At 42.1% G+C, this 18,419-nt stretch overlaps 1 protein-coding gene across 1 annotated transcript in view; it reads right to left on the reverse strand.

Annotated features, from left to right (window-relative positions):
• The window catches only part of DPYS (dihydropyrimidinase), a 43,304-nt gene extending 25,222 nt beyond the window's left edge, over positions 1 to 18,082 (reverse strand). Inside the window, exons 1-4 of the mRNA XM_024194504.3 lie at positions 17,527 to 18,082; positions 6,025 to 6,183; positions 2,974 to 3,153; positions 1,285 to 1,474 (exon numbers count right to left, since the gene is read on the reverse strand). Coding sequence (XP_024050272.2) covers positions 1,285 to 1,474; positions 2,974 to 3,153; positions 6,025 to 6,183; positions 17,527 to 17,787 — 790 coding nt within the window. The 5' untranslated portion in view covers positions 17,788 to 18,082. The remainder of the gene's footprint in view (positions 1 to 1,284; positions 1,475 to 2,973; positions 3,154 to 6,024; positions 6,184 to 17,526) is intronic.
• Between the last annotated feature and the right edge of the window lie 337 nt (positions 18,083 to 18,419).

An 18,419-nucleotide genomic window follows, 5' to 3' on the forward strand; every position in this document is an offset into this window, starting at 1 on the left:
ACAAAGAGTGTCACCTAGTGGACAAATCTAGTTTAGCACAGTATTGATAATCTGCTGCTAAATAGGATACAGGTAAAAGGTTCCTTTACATATTTGAATCAATAAGACAGAATCTTATTAGAATACATAATACATTGGCTATCTCCAGTATGTCTATACTTCAAAACAGGATGTGGGTAAACATTACTTTAATCTTATATGTAACAATATTACTGTGCACTTCTATGGAACCTTCCATCCATTATCTCAAAACACTTTAAAGAATTTAATCAAGCCTACAAGGTAGGCCGGTATCCAAAATGTATAGACAGGGAAACTGAGGCATACATGGATCACGAGGGAAGCCAAGTGGGATCTGAAAAGGCTAGTAATCCATAAGGATTTGGGCCCCTTCCATCATGGTTAGAGCTGTGTGAATAGCTGATTTTTCAGTTTGCTGACAGGTCAGAAAATATGGAAAAATAATTTCATTCAGGTCAAACTAAAACCAAAATCCTTCAAAATTTTTGGTGAATCCAAAAGGTTGGAAAAGTTTCACATCCTGTTGACTGACATGTTTTGGTTTGAGGCATTTTTTGAACGTTGTTTAAATGTGAAGAAAATGACAGGGGAGACAGTGCCCCTCCCCCCCCCCACTTTATCCCAGTGGGGAGAGCACTCACCTGGGATGTGGGGCCTCAAGTTGGGCACCCAAAATTAGTGAGCACTTTATCAAATACTGACATTATCCAGTCTGTTTGTGACATCCCACGACTTGATTAAAAACCAAGTGCACTAATAATTCAGAACGTCAGTGCAAGGGCCAGACTAAAGCTTTTGTACACAAGGGCAGCATGAAGTTAATGTCCAGGCTACTCTCAAATGCTCCTGTTTCCTGCTATCAGAATTCCTCATATACCAAGTAGATAGTGAAAATTAGAGAGAGATTTTCCTCTTGCAATTAAGCAAACTGTTTTATTTTTATTAAAGCAGCAGCTGACTCAGAAATTCACTGTAGTTTTATATCTCTGTGCCATGACATAGTGAGCAACCGTGTATGTCTAACACACAGAGGACAAGTACACTCAACCTCTATATACTGCTCGGAGCTACTGTATTTCTCTCCCCTCCAGCAGCAGCTTAAAATGCCCCTACCCACCTCCCAACTATCATCCCCACCCTCAGCCCCGACAGGAACCCCAACTGAGGAGCCAGCTAAGACACCTTCCTGCAACCATCCTTCAACAAGCATGACCATTACTCTCATGCCCTGGACCAAGCATGAATGTGCAGTAGGGCAGTTACCTTCTCTTCGTGCATTAGCTATCACCTTCGCTGCAGATTTGCTCATTACATGAACTACATAAAGAGGGCAGTTCACTGAGTTTGCTATGGTGATTGCTCTCCCTGTGGCTTCTGCTTCCACCTCTTCAGGACGACACAGTGCATGTCCCTCAGGGCCAGTTATCCCCAGTGCTAACATCTTCTTTGCACCCTACAGACCACACAAGAATACATATATGTTAGCATTGCTTTAATTAGCAGTGTCAATTATATAAGTGCAGCAGTGGTTTGGCCAACTGAGCTGTCAGCTGATCTGGGTTCTAATCCAGACACTGCAACCGACTTGCTGTGTGACACTGGGTAATTCACTTAGGATGGGATTTTCAAGAGCACTCAGCACTGGCCTACTTCTGCTTCCATTGAAGTCAAAGGTCAGACTCCAATATTTAGAGGGGTGATTTCAAAAATGCCTAAGAGACTTAGAAGCACAAGTGCCACTGGCTTTCAAAGATGCTTAGGTGCTTTTGAAAAGCCCACCCTGAACATCTGCGTGCCCGAGTGGACCAATCAGTAGCACAGATACTTACCCACATTATAAAGATACTTAACTACCTGTGTAAAGTACTTTGGGGTCTAGGGATGAAAAGGGGCTAGATGAGCATGAAGTATTATAATTGTCATTGTGTTACAAGTGTTTAAACACTCACTGGTTTGTAGTTTAGTGACAAATGCATTCCTTATTGAGGGACTCTGGAGACTATTGAAGTATCTTTGGCTAGAATAGTTGAAGAAACTATAACCTGCATGGGCAGGACTCTAAGTCATAGCGTGGTGCTTAGGTGAAGACACAGAAGTTACACACCAGCACTAGAGTAAGCAGAAGCTACATATAGATACAGGGACCTTGAGACTTGTGCTCACCCAGTGGACTCTGGAGCCTCTGTGTGCCTGACTCCATTACTCATAAATGCACTGGGTAAAACACGCACGGGGAATGGCCATGTCTGAGGAGACCTGGAGTTAAGTACTATCCTCATCATGCCACTGAGGCACTTAGCCAAGTGTTCCTCCCACTGACCTCACTCCTGCTCTTCTGTGCTCACTCTTCTTGGCAGCTGTGCGGTAATGATCTCATTATAGAAGCATCATTTCCCACCCCACCACATACTCCTGGGCCTACTCAGTGCTTTTCACTTCATGTAGATAAGCACAACCCACTAACTACTTAAGGGAGCTAAACTATGTATACAATAAATAAACACAACATTAGTCTTCACGTTCATGCACAGTTATTCATTTGACATGCCTAAAAGAAATTCAGAAACATTAAGGGCCTGGTTTAAAGCTCACCAAAGTCAACAGAAGGACTCCTGTTGATTTCAAAGGTGTCTGGGTCAGGCCCTAAAAAGAATTTGATGATTTACTTTGCACTAAGTAGGCTACTTGGCATCATCCAGCACCTATCCAAAATCAAATGGATCCAGTGGTTAGAACACTAGCGTAGCATTCAGGACACGTGGATTTAATTCCCTGCTCCAGCACAGAGACTTTGGGCAAGTCACTTAACCTCAATTCCCCATAAGTAAAATGGGGATAACAGCACTTCCCTACATTATAGTAAAGACAGTGAGGCAGCCTGGTAGTGTGGGAATGGGAGACACGTCAGTACCTTTGACTTCCAAATTTTAAATCATTGCATCCAACACCTACCTCTGCAATCAAATCCCCATTCTCTGCATGGACCTGAGCAATCGCTCCAATTTGCTTACACTGGGAAAAAGCTGCATATAGTTCACTATCTTCAACCATATACAGATCTTTATAGGCCATAAACATCTTGAAGGAGTTGACCCCTTTGTCTTCAGCAAGAATTCTCATTTCTTCCTTGACCTGAAAGAAAAACAATGTCAACAATTCCCACAATGCAGCTGTGAAAAATATAATGGTTATCTTTTCCACGTCTATCAGCCTTGCTAAACTGCCATGGGGAGATGAGGATAATGAACAACCCAATGATATTTTACTTGCCCATCAAGAAAAAATTTACTCAGTCCAAGCAAGTGTGGAAAGTAAAATGTTTCAGGGCAATTTATATAGCTCCTTTTATATCAAAGTGCTTCGCAAACTACATACACACACATATAGATGTCCAAGACACAAAGGATTTTCAAAGACTGGACATTTTTACCAAAGAAATTGGTGCAAAGAGCCTGGAATTTGTGGAAAGAGCCCTGCACTATATGCTGATTAATATTCAATTTCTCTCTCTCAAAAGGTTAGAGAGTGGAGTAGGTCTGGGCAAGTTTTGATCCAGGAGTTTAGATCTTTCAGATCAGATGCTAAACCAACTGTGTCCCTTCTGGGAATTAACCTCTGGCATACTCAAAGAGTAAGGACAAATCTGGAATGACTGATAAGGAAAAGGTTTCTGCTGTTTAGGGCTGTGACCTGGGGGCTACGTAATATTCAGTCATTTGGGATATTTTGTTCCAGTTCTCAAAAGCAAATCTAATCATCATCTGCATGGAAGCCTCCTTTGTCTCTTGCATGTATCCCAAGGCATGGGATCTCTGGGCTCGGTAGACTCAAAGGCCCAGATCACTAACAGTATATCCCGGAGCTGGAAGGGATTCATGTTTCATAGCCCTGTGTTTCCCACCATGAGTACTAACTGGACCCAGAGGCATCTTCTAAACCCCCAGACCTCTCCGTGGTAACCAAAGGGTTCTCACAGGCTGGTGCCTTAAAACCTTCAGCTTGCTTTTTTAATTTGTTTTTGTTTTGCGGGCAGGTTGAATTTTACTGTTGGGATTTAAAGGCAACTTCTTCCCAGGCATGTTGGGAAGTTAGCAGATTCTGGACTGACAAGATGGAAGCAAATAGGAAGAAAGACCCCCATGTAGTGTGCTCTGTTAAATGTATTGGTTTAAAGGCATAAGCCTGTAATAGCTGCTAGGCCACCAGGGAACTTGGGAGAGTGAGGGCAACCAGGTGAGGATTTCTGGGCCCAGCCCCTGTGTGTTTTATGGATGGCCAAAATTTATATTTAGATTAAAAACAGCCAAATTCCAGAATTTGGAAGAGACCCTGGAACTGGAGGGGAGGGAAGGAGTGTATATGCCCCATCTAGGGAGCCTCTCTCTCCAATATCGGAATATGTGCCCATCTGGGAAGCCCCTCTTGCCCCTCCCCCCCCCCATTATTCCAGCGCATATGCCAATCTGAGAAGCCTTTCCTTTGCCATTCTAGGGCATACTCCTATTTGGGCCTGAATATGCCTGATAAATTGCAGTCTGTGTCATTAGTAGGAGACACATCACAGTATCACTTTGCTGGGTCTTGGTCACCCGCTAAAATTGTTTCTTTATAGTGATGTAAGGCAGTGTCATGGATAAGGAACAGTGCTGAAAATTCAGAGACCTGGGTTTTATCATCTGAACTGACACAGACTTCCTGGGACCTTGGACAAGTCATTTAGACCCTGAGCCTGCAATTGACTCTGCTTGGGTGGAACCTTAGGGTTCTGCATAGGTGCAGGAATTTGCCCACATTTAGCCAGTTGCAGGTTTGGAGCGTTAACTGCTCAATAAAATGAAGATGATAATACAATACTTCTGACTGTTACTTTGAAATCCTCTGAGGATTATTATTAAATGATCATTAATTATGATCTCTAACATCTGGGTGGGTCTACTCTAGGGAACCTATGAGATCCATTAGACCCAAGAGAGACTTCTGAACTGGATATTAGAACATTTACTCTAGGATCAGAGCTGTCAAACATTTAACACACTTGCTATATTCATGTACGTGTGGCGGGGCGGGGTGGTGGTGGAGATGACAAACTAATAGGTCTGTTTTGTCTTTAAACTCTAGGATCTGGTAAAGGAATTCTAAAGAATCTAAGTTTTCTGTTGCATTACATTAGAATTAGATGCAGTAGCTGCTAGAGCATGAGGAGCTGGTGGCATACCAAAAGGGCATGACATATGTACATGTCTTCATCTGGTTTGCCCAGCTTTCCCTTTCTGTCTGAAAAATGTAGGGACTTCCATTTTTCTTGATAAATTAAATGCATTTATGCAGCCCAAGACTACAGAACAAAATGAATGGAATTATCAATATAAAACCAGGGCATGTCACTAACTTACATTTAGCCAGCGTTAATGGTATTTTCTACTGTCCTAAGGCTCATGCATTAAGCTTTACTGGCTAATTTATTTGATACCTTTTATACCATTACAAAGTTGTGACCAATGCATGAAGTCCCATGCCCTGGGTGTTACAGGACTACTGTCTTAGTGTGTAATTTTGGGAGTTAAAAATAGGAACTGGAAAGAACCATCTATTAGTATCATACCATTATTAATAGAGCACCTCACATTCTATATGATCCCAAAGAATGGGTCTCGTTCTGAGAAATGCAAAATTCCTGAAAGTCCCATTGAAATCAATGGAAATTTTAGGTGATCATCAGGGTCTTAGTACTTCTCTTGGTCAGGCCCAGTATACACAAGAATGAATGGGGTTTTCCTGGAGATCTCTCAGTCAAGAAATTGACAGCCCCAATTGTGTTCAGTTTGTGAGATCTAACAAAATCACAGACTAAGGCAATACTACCGCAGGCCTTTGCAAATACAGGTAAGTATTAATACATTTTACTTATGTTAGCATGTTACACTTTACATCTGAAATCTAGTTATGAATAATTCAACTTAACATTAAGAAATCAATATAGCGTCAACACACTATTGTATCTACCTTGCTGCTCCACCATGTAACTGCCACATGCAGTGCATAATCACAGCAGACTTTAGGATCTGCCCAGCTCCTCCATGTGTCATAGGCTTCAACAAGGGAACAGCCTTTCTGAGGTATTGCAAAGTCGATGATCATAGTGGTGCCTCCTGCTAGAGCAGCCTGAAATCACAGGAGTTGCAGTTATTTAGCCATCGGTGATGAAAGGTTCCTCTCACTTCGGGTATGTCTACACTACGAAATTACTTCAATTTTACAGAAGTCGATTTTTGGGAACAGATTAGATTGTATAAAGTCAAGTGCACGCGTCCACACTAAGCACATTAATTCGGCGGTGTGCATCCATGGAACCGTGGCAAGCGTCGACTTTCGGAGCGGTGCACTGTGGTAGCTATCCCACAGTTCCCGCAGTCCCCGCTGCCTATTGGAATTCTGGGTTGAGCTCCCAATGCTTGATGGGGCCAAAAATTTGTCACGGGTGGTTATGGGTAAATGTCGTCAGTTAAGCCCCTCTCCGTGAAAGCAACGGCAGACAATCATTTTGCGCCCTTTTCCCTGGATTGCCCGAGCAGACACCATAGCACAGCAAGCATGGAGCCCGTTCAGCCTTTTTTCCACTGTCACCGTATGTCTACTGGATGCTGCTGACAGACGTGGTACTACAGTGCTACACAGCAGCAGCTGCAGCTCTTTGCCTTTGTAAGTTAGCAAAGACGGTTACCAGTCATACTGTACCGTCTGCTGCTGTCATGGGTGCTCCTGGCCGGCCTCTGTGAGGTTGGTCGGTGGCGCCTAGACAAAAATGGGAATGACTCCCCAGGTCATTCTCTTCTTTAAGTTTTGTCTAATAGAGATTCAGTGCGGCCTAGAATATCAGGCAAGCCTACTAAAGAACCACAGATGCAAGCGGCCGCTCGGGGTCAGAGCCCCAGACATCCCGCAGAAATGATGAGCTGCATGCCATTCTAGGGGGTGCCCGTACAACAACTCCACCCATTGCTTCCCTCCTCCCCAACCCCTCCTGGGCTACCTTAGCAGTTATCCCCCCATTTGTGTGATGAAGTAATAAAGAGTGCATGAATTTGAAACAACACTGACTTTATTGCCTCTGCAAGCAGAGATCAAAGGGGGGAGGGGAGGGCGGTTGGCTTACAGGGAAGTAGAGTGAACCACCATTCTGCACTTGCTCAGCCTATAGTCTGTCCATCATGGCCTTGGAGATTTTTTTTTAATGTTTTGGGATTCCGTCTTTTGGAAAGGAGTTCCGATAGCATGGATTCGTCTCCCCATACAGCGATTCTGGGACTGCATGGTCACCTGTGCTGATGAGCTCTGCATGGTTACCTGTGCTGATCAGCTCTCCACGCTGGGGAAACAGGAAATGAAATTCAAAAGTTCGCAGGGCTTTTCCTGTCTACCTGGCCAGTGCGTCCGAGTTCAGATTGCTGTCCAGAGCGGTCACAATGGTGCACTGTGGGATAGCTCCCGGAGGCCAATACCGTCGAATTGCGTCCACACTAACCCTAATTCGAACCGGCAATGTCGATTTCAGTGCTACTCCCCTCGTCGGGAAGGAGTACAGAAATTGATTTTAAGAGCCCTTTATGTCGACAAAAATGGCTTCGTTGTGTGGACGGGTGCAGGGTTAATTCAATTTAATGCTGCTAAATTCGACCTAAACTCGTAATGTAGACCAGGCCTTCTCTTCCTTCTCCATGATGTTGCTACATCTTGTATATCTTCAAAATCAATATTTCCTCTCTATGCCCACCTTTGTCCGTGCATTGAAAATCTATATGCAATTTAAGACTCATCTTGTATGAAATCTGAGTATAGAGTGTGATGGTGCAGAGACCTACCTGATTTCCATCAAGTAGGACTTTAACTTTCTGCTTAGGTGTGTCACAGATGTAAAGGGCCAAGTAATGAAGCAGGGCTGAGGACTGGGGTCCCAACCAGGCATTCAGAAGGAACACAGGAAACTAAGACTAAACAAATTAGATAGTTACACAGGCCCCAAACTGCACTAAAGATTTGAGAGTCTGCAGCATTCCTGCATCATTGAACGTCTCTAACCAGCTGGTACATGAAACAGGGAGAAAAGTGCCAGAACCACCGTAGGCACATAAATCAAAGTGGGTATGCTTTTCCAGGGTCTGATGAGTTGGCAAAATAAATCCAAATATCAGCAGAATAACAATGGAGGCAGAAAGGATGCCTTTGAATTATGGTACCTCCAATATAGAACAGCATCAGTTTAAAAACCTGAGCCTTGTGGGACACCAAAATTACTTTAAAAGTATTTTTTAAATGTATTTATCAATTGAAAAAGGGGATAACCCAGGGAAATGGCAAAACTCACAGATGACGCAAAGTTAGCTAGGTAAATCATTACTAGAGAGGACTGTGAGGGACCTCAGAAAGACCTAATAAAAGGTAGGTGATGGGCTTCACAATGGCAAATGAAATTCAATGTTGAGGAATGTAGAGTAATGCAGACTGGAAGAAACACATTGCTGGGTTTTTCCGTAACTGTAACCAGTCAGTAAAAGACTTCCATCTCAATGTGGGCAATTCAATGGAAACCTCTGTTCAAAACAGCAATTATAATGCTTTTTATATAAATTAGTGGTATAGCCCCACCTGGAATACTAGGTTCAGTTTTGGTCACCCTATCTAAAAAAGGCAGCAGAAATAGAAGGGATTCAGAGAGAGGCAACAAAAATAATTAGGAAAGGCTCCTGTGTACAAAATGATTGAAAAGACTGGGACCATTTATTTTAGATAGGGAAAGACTAAGATGGACATGAGGTGCTGGGAAAACAAATCAGGTGCTCTTATTTATCCTCTCATACATAGTGCACAAATAAGGAAACATTCACTCACAATAAATTTAGGATTGATACAGGAAACATATTTTTCAACAGTCCACATTTAACCTCTGGAACTCATTGCCACAAGATATCAACTGCAAAAGCATGGCTGTATTCCAGAAAGGATTAGATAGTTACATGGAAATATCTTTTTACATGAAAAAAAACTTTTTTTGGTGGGGACACAAACACTCACACTTCAGACATAAATCAACCACCATCTGCATGGAGTTAGGAAGGAACTTGCCTTCTAAGGAGTATTATTCATTAATTGTCCACTGTGGTGTTTTCTTTGAAGCATCTTGTAGTAGGTCACTGTGAGAAATAGGATACTGGACTAAATAAAGCACCGATCTGCTCCAGACTGTCAATGCTCTTATTATTTAGTTTGATCAGCCAGAAGCTCTCCTCCTCTGAATAGTATCCCTTTGCACAGCTGTTAAGCCGAGGTCAGATCAAAATTCACTGGGGTTCACATTAACATTGCAATACTCTTTTCCTATTTCCATCTCACTCAGCCTGTTACTGCGTCTTCTCCTTTCCTAAACCTGTTTGCTGAAGCCACCAGAATTTACCATGAGTTATTTCTTCTTTCAACCTCTCAGTCCCTTCTTTATTTCCCAAAACAATTTAATATTCTACCTACCACTATCTGGATGCCAGAATTGGAAAATTTTTTGCCACAACAGCTTTTCTGTTTCTCTTTGTGGATTTCAAAGCAATGCTCTTAAAAGAGCAGTCAGGAGACTTTTGAAAATTCAATCGGTTTGGGTTTTGCAAATCACTTTTGTCAATGTCAGTGCAACTTTTCACACACATTTGCATTCACTTTATAGTGAGATTTTATTTTGAAACAAAAACAGCCCATCTCTCATAACACAAAATACAATAAAACCTTGTTGCTAAGCATTTTTAAAAAATAGGTATTTCCACCTCCTTATCCTGTCTGCCTATCTTTTTTTCCTTGACATCTGCAACTACAGATATGCAGTGCTTTTATTTATTAAACTAGAAGGACAACATTCAATCCCCTAGCTAATCATTTATACTACATTTCACAATGATTCTGATATAAATGTGGCCCTGTGATCCTTCTTGCTAAAGTATGTGCTTAATGATGCCTTAGGGCAGCAGTTTTTTATATTTTCCATACTGGAATCCCATTTTACAACAGAAGCAAAAAAAAAAAAAAAAGGTCCATCTTGCCAAGTATCCTGTCTCCAACAGTGGCCTGTACCAGAGCTTTGGGTGAGTGTACAAAACAGGTGGATCACTCCATAATTGCCCTGTCTTCCACTCCCAGGTTATGACAGTCAGAGGTTTAGGGTCACCCCAAGCATGGGGTTCCATCCCTGACCATCTTGGTGTAGCCCTGACAAATTAAGACACTGTATATTTCACACTGCTATACTGTTTATTGATGATCCCTCTTATATTTTATCCATTAAAACAGGTTCTTCCCCAAATTGGGCTACACAGAAGTTTCTCTTACAAAGGTTTCTATGTCTCTTTCTCTATAGGACCTACATCACATATTTCTTAATTCCTATGTGTAAATATGATCTAACTGTCTGGTTACTAGGGGTCCATGGCGGGGAGCAGGAACTGTGGCCAATGGGAGCTGTGGGGGCGGTGCCTGCAGGCAGGGGCACCAGGCGGAGCCCCCCCGGGGACTGCAGGGACGTGCTGGCCGTTTCTGGGAGCGGTGCACGGAGGGGGCACCATGCGATGCCCCCTGGCCCTGCTTACCTTGGGCAGCAGCAGGATTACAGCAGGCTCCACTCTCACAGCTCCTATTGGCCGCAGTACCCAGCCAATGGGAGCTCTGGAGTCAGTGCCTGGGGTGCGGGCAGCACGTGGAGACCCCTGCCCCTCCCAGGGGCCACAGGGACATGCTGGCCACTTCCGGGAGTGGCGCAGGCAGGCAGGAAGCCTGCCTTAGACCTGCTGCACTGCTGACTGGGAGCCGCCCAAAGTAAACACCGCCCAGCAAGAGCCCGCACCCGTCACCTTCTCCCACATGCCAGCCTCCTGCCCCAGCCCTGAGCCCCCTCCTGCATCCAAACACCCTCCCAGAGCCCACAACCGCTCCCTCACCCCAATCCACTGCCCTAGCTCTGAGCCCCCTCCTGGAGACTACACCCTCCACCCCCTCCCACACCCCAACTCCCTCCCTCAGCCCTGAGCCCGCTCCAGCACCCAAACTGCTTCCCAGAGCTTGCACCCCAACCTCCTGCCCAGGCTCAGCCCTTAGCATAACTACTCTTACAAGTCCTCAGACTAATATAGCAGGCCCTTAAGCTTAGTAACCCAGTTACTTACATTCACCTTATGCGTGTTCCAAACTAGCAAGCAATGCATACCTGTTAATATTATACCCTTATATCCTCTTCTATTACAGCAAGCTTTGAAACAAGAAAAAACCAGGAAAAAAGGTCAGAGGTCAACATTGGCTAACAGCTATTGAGGGACGTATCATCCATGAACTTATCCAGTTCTTTTTTGAACCCAGTTGTACCTTTGGCCATCACATCATTCCATAGCACTGAGTCCCACAGGTTAATTGTGCACTGTGTAAAAAAGTACTTCCCCTTGTTTTTATTAAACCTGTTGCCTATTATTTTCATGATCTGGTTTTTGTATTGTGTAAAAGGGAAAATAATACTCCACTGTTTACTTTTACGACACCATTTGTGATTTGATAAACCTCTATCATACATGTGGGATCTTTCCATTCCATCTAAACATAAAGAAAGGGAAGATGATCATGGACTAGAGCTGTGCAAGTAACAGATTTTTCAGTTTCCTGACAGTTCCAAAAAATCTAAAATAAATTTGGGTTGACCAGGACCAAAGTCACAATTGTTTGAAATTTTCAGTCTCAAAAAAGTTGGAAAAAATTCATTTTGGGTAAACAAAGAAAAACATTTTGTTTGACTTGAAATGTTTTGTTTAATTTTTGAGCAAAGGAAATGAAGGGCTAGATTCCAAAAGAATCCCCTTATGACCTTTAGCAGTGGTGAGGGAACTCACCTGTGATGTGAAAGACATGAATTCAAATCCCTTCTCTGGAACAGGGACTTAAACCCAAGTCTCCGCACTCCTAGGTGAGTGCCCTAACCACCAGTCAATAGCATATTCTAGGGTGTGTTGCTCAATCTCTCCTGTTGGAACTATTGCACTTTGAATAAAATACTTGGGCCAGAGAGAAAGAAAATGACTCTATAGCCTGGGTGGTTACCGCTGGGCTAAAAATGTTATGTAGGGTGGCACCACCACTGTCAATCTAACCACTCTGCCCCACAATTATTTAAAATGAACAATTGCAATTTAGCCTTATATAACGCTGAACAATGTACCACAATATTTAAATGTTGTTGTACAATCAAACATTTATTCTTGCTGTATTTGATCCTGGAGTGAAGCAGTGGTTCAGGGTCAAGAAACTTGGTTCTATTTCCATCTCTGCTACATACTTACTGTGTGGGGAAGATTGGCAAGTCACTCTCTCTCTCTGTGCCCCAGTTTTCCTGTCTGTAAAATGAGGATAGTAATACTGCTCTAGCGTGCAGAGAGGCTAGGAAAATTAATATTTAAGTGCTGTTGAGAGCCTCTTATAAAAAGACATGCAAAATAAGATATGTACAATTATATATTCTATTTCAAAACCAATGTCAAAAGTATCACATGGTTGCAATGTGAGGCATTCAGGAAATGCCAAAATTGTTGCATGTGCATTCTCCACTCTGTCTGCTTGTGCACATGCTTTAAACATGGCCTGCAATTCCATGATCACATGGGTACTTCTGCAGGACCCTGCCTTGTTCTAGGTTTTGAAGCCTATCTAAGCATATTATCTTATCCTTGCAATTCAGTAACTTTTACACATTTCATTAAAAGAAAAGCCATGAATCCTTAAAAAACAGAAGTAAAGTAATAGTATCTCTCACTATATAACAAAAGTACCACTGACAGCTAGTGAAAAAAATTGTATGTAAGTTGCATGGGGCAGGGACAATCTTTTTGTTATGTGTTTTTACAGCACCTACCATATTATTGTTATTATTATGTGGCTTTCAGAGCATTACTGTATATTTCACAGCTTTTAGATTAGCCTTATGAAATACAACATATTACAGTAGGGGATAATTTTACAGCATTAGAACAAATAGAAATGTGGCATGCAAATGACGTAAAGTCAGTTGGACAACGGCTGAGTTACTGCTGATGTCACAGTCTTATGTCCTGATCCGGTAAACACTTACAATTAGGTGTAGAGGCTACTCAAAGAAGAGAGCATTTTGTCCAGTAGTATGTGATTGTGCCCCTAGTACCTAACAAAGCTTTCCATATTGATTTTGAAATCAAGCCAAGTTTAAAAAACCCTAAAACATAGTGTGCAATCAGAGTTAACTATGTAGCACCTAGTACAAACAGTGCAATACCAATCCCACTGCCAAAGTTTTCATAATGATCAATTATAACAGTTTCATAACAGAGCTTCCCAAGTTAACTCACTCAGGAAATCATGATTTCTCTGATTTAAGATTTAGGTTTAAGATTAAGATTTAGGAATTCAAGGCTGCTCTGTCAGTTGATAAGATGGGGGAAACTACAGAGTGATATGTGCTAAATGGCTAGCACTGAACCTACACTGGAATAAATGGGTATAAAGTCTAATCCAGAATGGCAATTCCGATGTTCCTAATGCGATCAAGGCAGAAGTAAACAGGATCACCATTATAAAGATTTCTGTGTCCACTTTAAAAGGAGGGTCTCTTAAGAACTTGAGGGCTCTTTTAGACTACTCTCTGGTCACAGATAATCATGTCAAAAAGATAGACAAAGGTTCAACCCTTTTCTGGGTAGTCAACCAAGCAGTCCTGTCTCCTGCAGCTAATACAGATCCATGGGTTCCACCATCCCATTTCTAAGAGTAGCCTATTCAAGATGTTTAAAAGGAAGTAAAACCAAATGAAATGTATTATGCAGTTGGCAAACTGTGCATATTCTAGCATAGGGGGAAGTTTTTCTTGATCCAGCTGGTGATCAGATTATGCTAAGGCACAAGGACTGACAGTTCTTTTTATCCGATCTACTGTGTATCGGCATAAGCAACTAACACAAGAATTTTAATGCGCTTCCCAGCTGCTTCCGGGTCCTCTCAGAGCTCCTGATCTCTCTCTCTCTCTCAGCTGTCTGCTTGTCTGGCCTTTATAGCCTTAAATGTGCTTCAGCCCTCTTGGCTGCCTGAGCCTGTGCACTTCATCTGTTCACATGCTGTCAGTATTTCATCACTATGTGACTATATGACTTGGATGTGTGACTGAACAGGTCATTTGTATCATCAGTGGAACATTTGTGTGGTGTATTCTTGTTATTATCACTATCCAATGTCAATAAATTACATGTTAAATGGATTAAGAACCGTCTAACTGACAGATCTCAAAAAGTAATGGTCTACGGGGAATCATCATCAAATGGGGGTATTTCTAATGGGTTCTTCAGGGACTGACTTTAGGCACAATGCTATTCAATATTTTTGGCAATGATCTAGAGGTAAATATAAAATCAGGGCTGATAAAGCTTGGGAGAGTTGTGAATAATGATGAGGACAGGACAGTTATATAGAACGATCTGGTTCTCTTGATAAGCTGGGCTCATTAAAAAAAAAGTCACATCTAGCAACAAAGAATGCAGGCCATGACTGCAGAGTGGGGGACTAGCTCCTGGAAAGCACTTACTCTGGAAAGGATTTAGGAGACATATTGGACAAAAAACGGAACCAGGAGCTCTTACTGCGATATTGTGGCAAAAAGGGGCTAATGTGATGCTAGAATGTATAAAGAGGGGAATAGTTAGGAGGAGGAGGAGAAGTGATTTTACCTCTGCATAGGGCAGAGACTGATACTAGAATGCTGCATAGAGTTCTGGTGTCCACATTTTAAAAAGGGTGTTGAAAAATTGGAGGGTGTGCAGTGAGGAGCCAAAAAAAAAAAGACTCTGAGGCTGGAGAGAATGTCTGACAGCGAGAGACTTAAGGGGCTCAATCTATTTAATTTATCAAAAGGATCAAGATATGATTTGATTACAGTGCATAAACACAGGGAAAAAATACCAGGTACTAAAGGGCTCTTTAATCTAACGGAGAAAGGCACAAGAAGATTCACTGACTTGGAAGTTAAACCTGGACAAATTCATATGAGAAATAAGGCACAAATTTATTTATTTTAACGGTGAGGGTGATTAACAATTGGAACAAACTTGCAAGACAAGTGGTGGATTCTCCATCCCTTGAAGTCTTAAAATAAAGCTTTTTGGAAGGGAGTCAAACGCAGGTTTATTGGGCTCAATAAAGGGATAATGGGATGAAGTTGTACGCTATTCAGGAGCTCAGACTAGATGATCTCATGGTCCCTTCTGGACTTAAAACCTAGAAATTTATGGCTTGCTTCATTAGCAAGTGAACAGCTGCATAACATAACCATTGAACTTCAAGGGCAGCCTCAGGTATAGCCCTCTACTCTGGAGGGGAAGAAGAGCATAAATCCCCATAACCCGATCCTCGTTTGACAGGAAAAGGCATAATCACTTAGCCATCCATAGATTGGTAAAGGTGTTTTTGGTTCTAGTTGTTATCCATAAGTTGAGCTGAATCTACCAGGTACCAAAGTTTGGGTGACTCATTGATGAATAAAAGACAGATGCCCTCAACTGGAACAAGGTCATAGTCTTTGCTAGCTCTTCAAAGTGTTTCCTTCTGCCAGCCAGCATGATCTAGGTTTCCCACAGATGAAGCCTGAACCACAACCCTGAGCTTTTTATTCACACCTAAAATTTCACCCATTCAGAGTATATTGTGGTGAACAAATTTATGGGCAAGAACATTTGTGGTAACAGCAAGCCATAAGTTTTGGAGAATATTCACAGAGAGCGAATGTTGTATATATTAACATGAATATTTAGAGCATAAACCTGATTTGAAGAGTTTTGCTTGTCCAATCAGTTAACAGAAACATGCCATGAGATTCATATGTCCCAGGAAAACTAACAACTTGAATTTTCAATTTCTAATACCCAGTACACCCAAAAAGCTGCTCATTGAACAATTTACAAACCAAGAGTTATTTTTGGAAATTATTTGTATAATGATGGTTTTGAGAAAAATGTAATCAGCTCCTAGACAGCTTACAAATATATGGTCTGAAATTCATATACTAGATTCACTGCTAATTATTCTCTCATATCTACCAGCTACCCATCACAGAGCTTGGATTTTGAAAAACGCCCATGCTTAAGTTTAAAATGCTCTTTCAGTTGTCAACCTTAATAAATATTCATGAATATAGAAATCAAATATTTTAGTGTCTTTTAAAACTATGTTCTAAATCTACCTTAAAACAGGAAACATGACATGTTTGATATACAAGTTACTTTACTATGCTAGAAAATCGCTTTGCAAAAATCATTCTTTATTGAGCGCTTTGCAATACATTTAAAATCCATCTATTTTAACAATTGGCAATGGCCTTGGTGCATGTTAAGAAAAAGCACTCTAATAATGATGAAAAATGCAATGTAAGGATCCCTATACAATATGTTGTCCTCTCAATATTAACTCCAGTGTATATTGATAACTTAAGGGTAACACTCATTACAAGACTCTTGTAATTATCCCAAAAAACAAACATTACAAACTTTGAAATTCAGAGTTAAGGTTAAACATAAAAGAAATCCAAATAGCTTAAAGTACGGAAATGCATAGTTAAGACACCCAAAGAACTTTAACTCTGCTCTGTGGTGAAAACACGGGGTCGGCAGGAAATGAATATCTGATCTATGTTTAAAAATCAGGTAAATCTAATCTGTGATCACAGATACTAAAATGCCTTAAATCATAATTGTATGGTTATTGCATGACATCACTACATAACAGAACTAAAATTTAATTTAACTTATTTCAATTACTGGATATATTTTACAATGAATTTAACCTAGACTTAATTTAACCCAGTCCTCCTTACGAGGGTACACAAATGTGTTCTCTTTTCTACAAACAGCAATTCTGCCTTTAGAGGACTGGATGGTTCAAGGGACTGGTAATGGGATACAGACTCAGTTCTGGGACATCAGTTTGACTCCAGTGGAGGCTGGTGATGGGCCAAATTTACTGGCAGGGCAGAGTGAGGAATGGTGAGCAGCTTCAGTGCTGTAGCTGCTCTGGGGACAGAGAACTTCAGTCTCCAGGGCATGATAGCAGCAAGTTACATAAGGAATTAAATTGATTCACTAATTTCAATAAATTCTAACATGTACAAATACTTCACTACACTAGAGCGGCTCATGTAATTTACCTGGCTTGCAAAGGTGAAGCAAACAGAACCCAAGCACAGAACTAAGGAAAATGAGGACATCACTGGCAGCTATAAACTGGATCCAAACTGGACCTTCCTCGGTAGAGAGAGACAGAGGTAGTAAAACATGGAAGAGAAAACCCTCCTCCTTCCTGTGCTAACCCTCTAAAAAGGGAGACAAGGTGTTCAGGAGATGACTTCTCTCCTAGAGCAAGAGAGCTGAATAGGTGGTAATGAATTTTCCTCCTGGTAAAGACAAGACAGACAGATTGATTTACCTTTGTTCCCTGGTAGAAGTCATCTTTGGACTGGGTGCCCATGAAGGGGAACTGCATGTGTGTGTGGGGATCAATCCCCCCAGGCAGCACCAGTCTGTTGCAAGCATCTATAACTCGGAGCCCAGCAGGTGCCCCAAGATGCAGGTGTGGTCCCACTGCCCGCACTATTCCATCCTCCACATACACATCAGCCAACTGCGAGTAGTCATCATTCACCACTCTCCCCCCTTTGATCAAAATCCTCTGCTGTAGGGGAGCCATGGCTTTTGCTGCAGGCTCCTCGCAAATCTGCCCAGCAGTGGAGCCTGAGTTCTGAGAACAGCAGGAGAAGTTGTGGCACTAATAGGCATCAGGCTCAGGCTTCTCTTCTGTAGGAATACAGCCCCAGCAGGAATACAGACTGGGAGAACGAGAACACTAGGCATACATTCCTTTGGAATGCAGCAGATTCCTGGTGGTTCCTCTAAAACTGATCCCAGCAGTTCCTCCTGAAAGGTGTTTTGCTGCCCACTCTCCCTCACCAGTCCGCTTCTCTCAGCATGTCAAGTTATTTACATGTGGCTCCCAAATATAAATGACATACTGATATTTATATCTCTATCAGAGGACTCTCCTCCTGCACCACTAACTCCTCCCACTGCCCCCAGTTCAGCATATAACATCTGCTGATCACTACTCTGAACGGTCAGAGAAAGCTGGGGTTTCACCAATTTCTTTTAAAATATTTAAATAGTGACTGTGGGGCCACATTTTCAGAATAGCTCAGCTCCTGTTTAGGCAACTAATAAGGGGCACATTTTCAAAAGTGCTGAGCCTTGATGCTCCATCTACAGGGCCGGCTCTAGGATTTTTGCCGCCCTAAGCAAAAACAATTTTGGCCGCCCCCCCCCCCC

This window comes from Terrapene carolina, unplaced genomic scaffold (assembly GCF_002925995.2).
Source record: "Terrapene carolina triunguis isolate 2854851 unplaced genomic scaffold, T_m_triunguis-2.0 Scaffold58, whole genome shotgun sequence".
NCBI classification, from domain to species: Eukaryota; Metazoa; Chordata; order Testudines; family Emydidae; genus Terrapene; species Terrapene triunguis.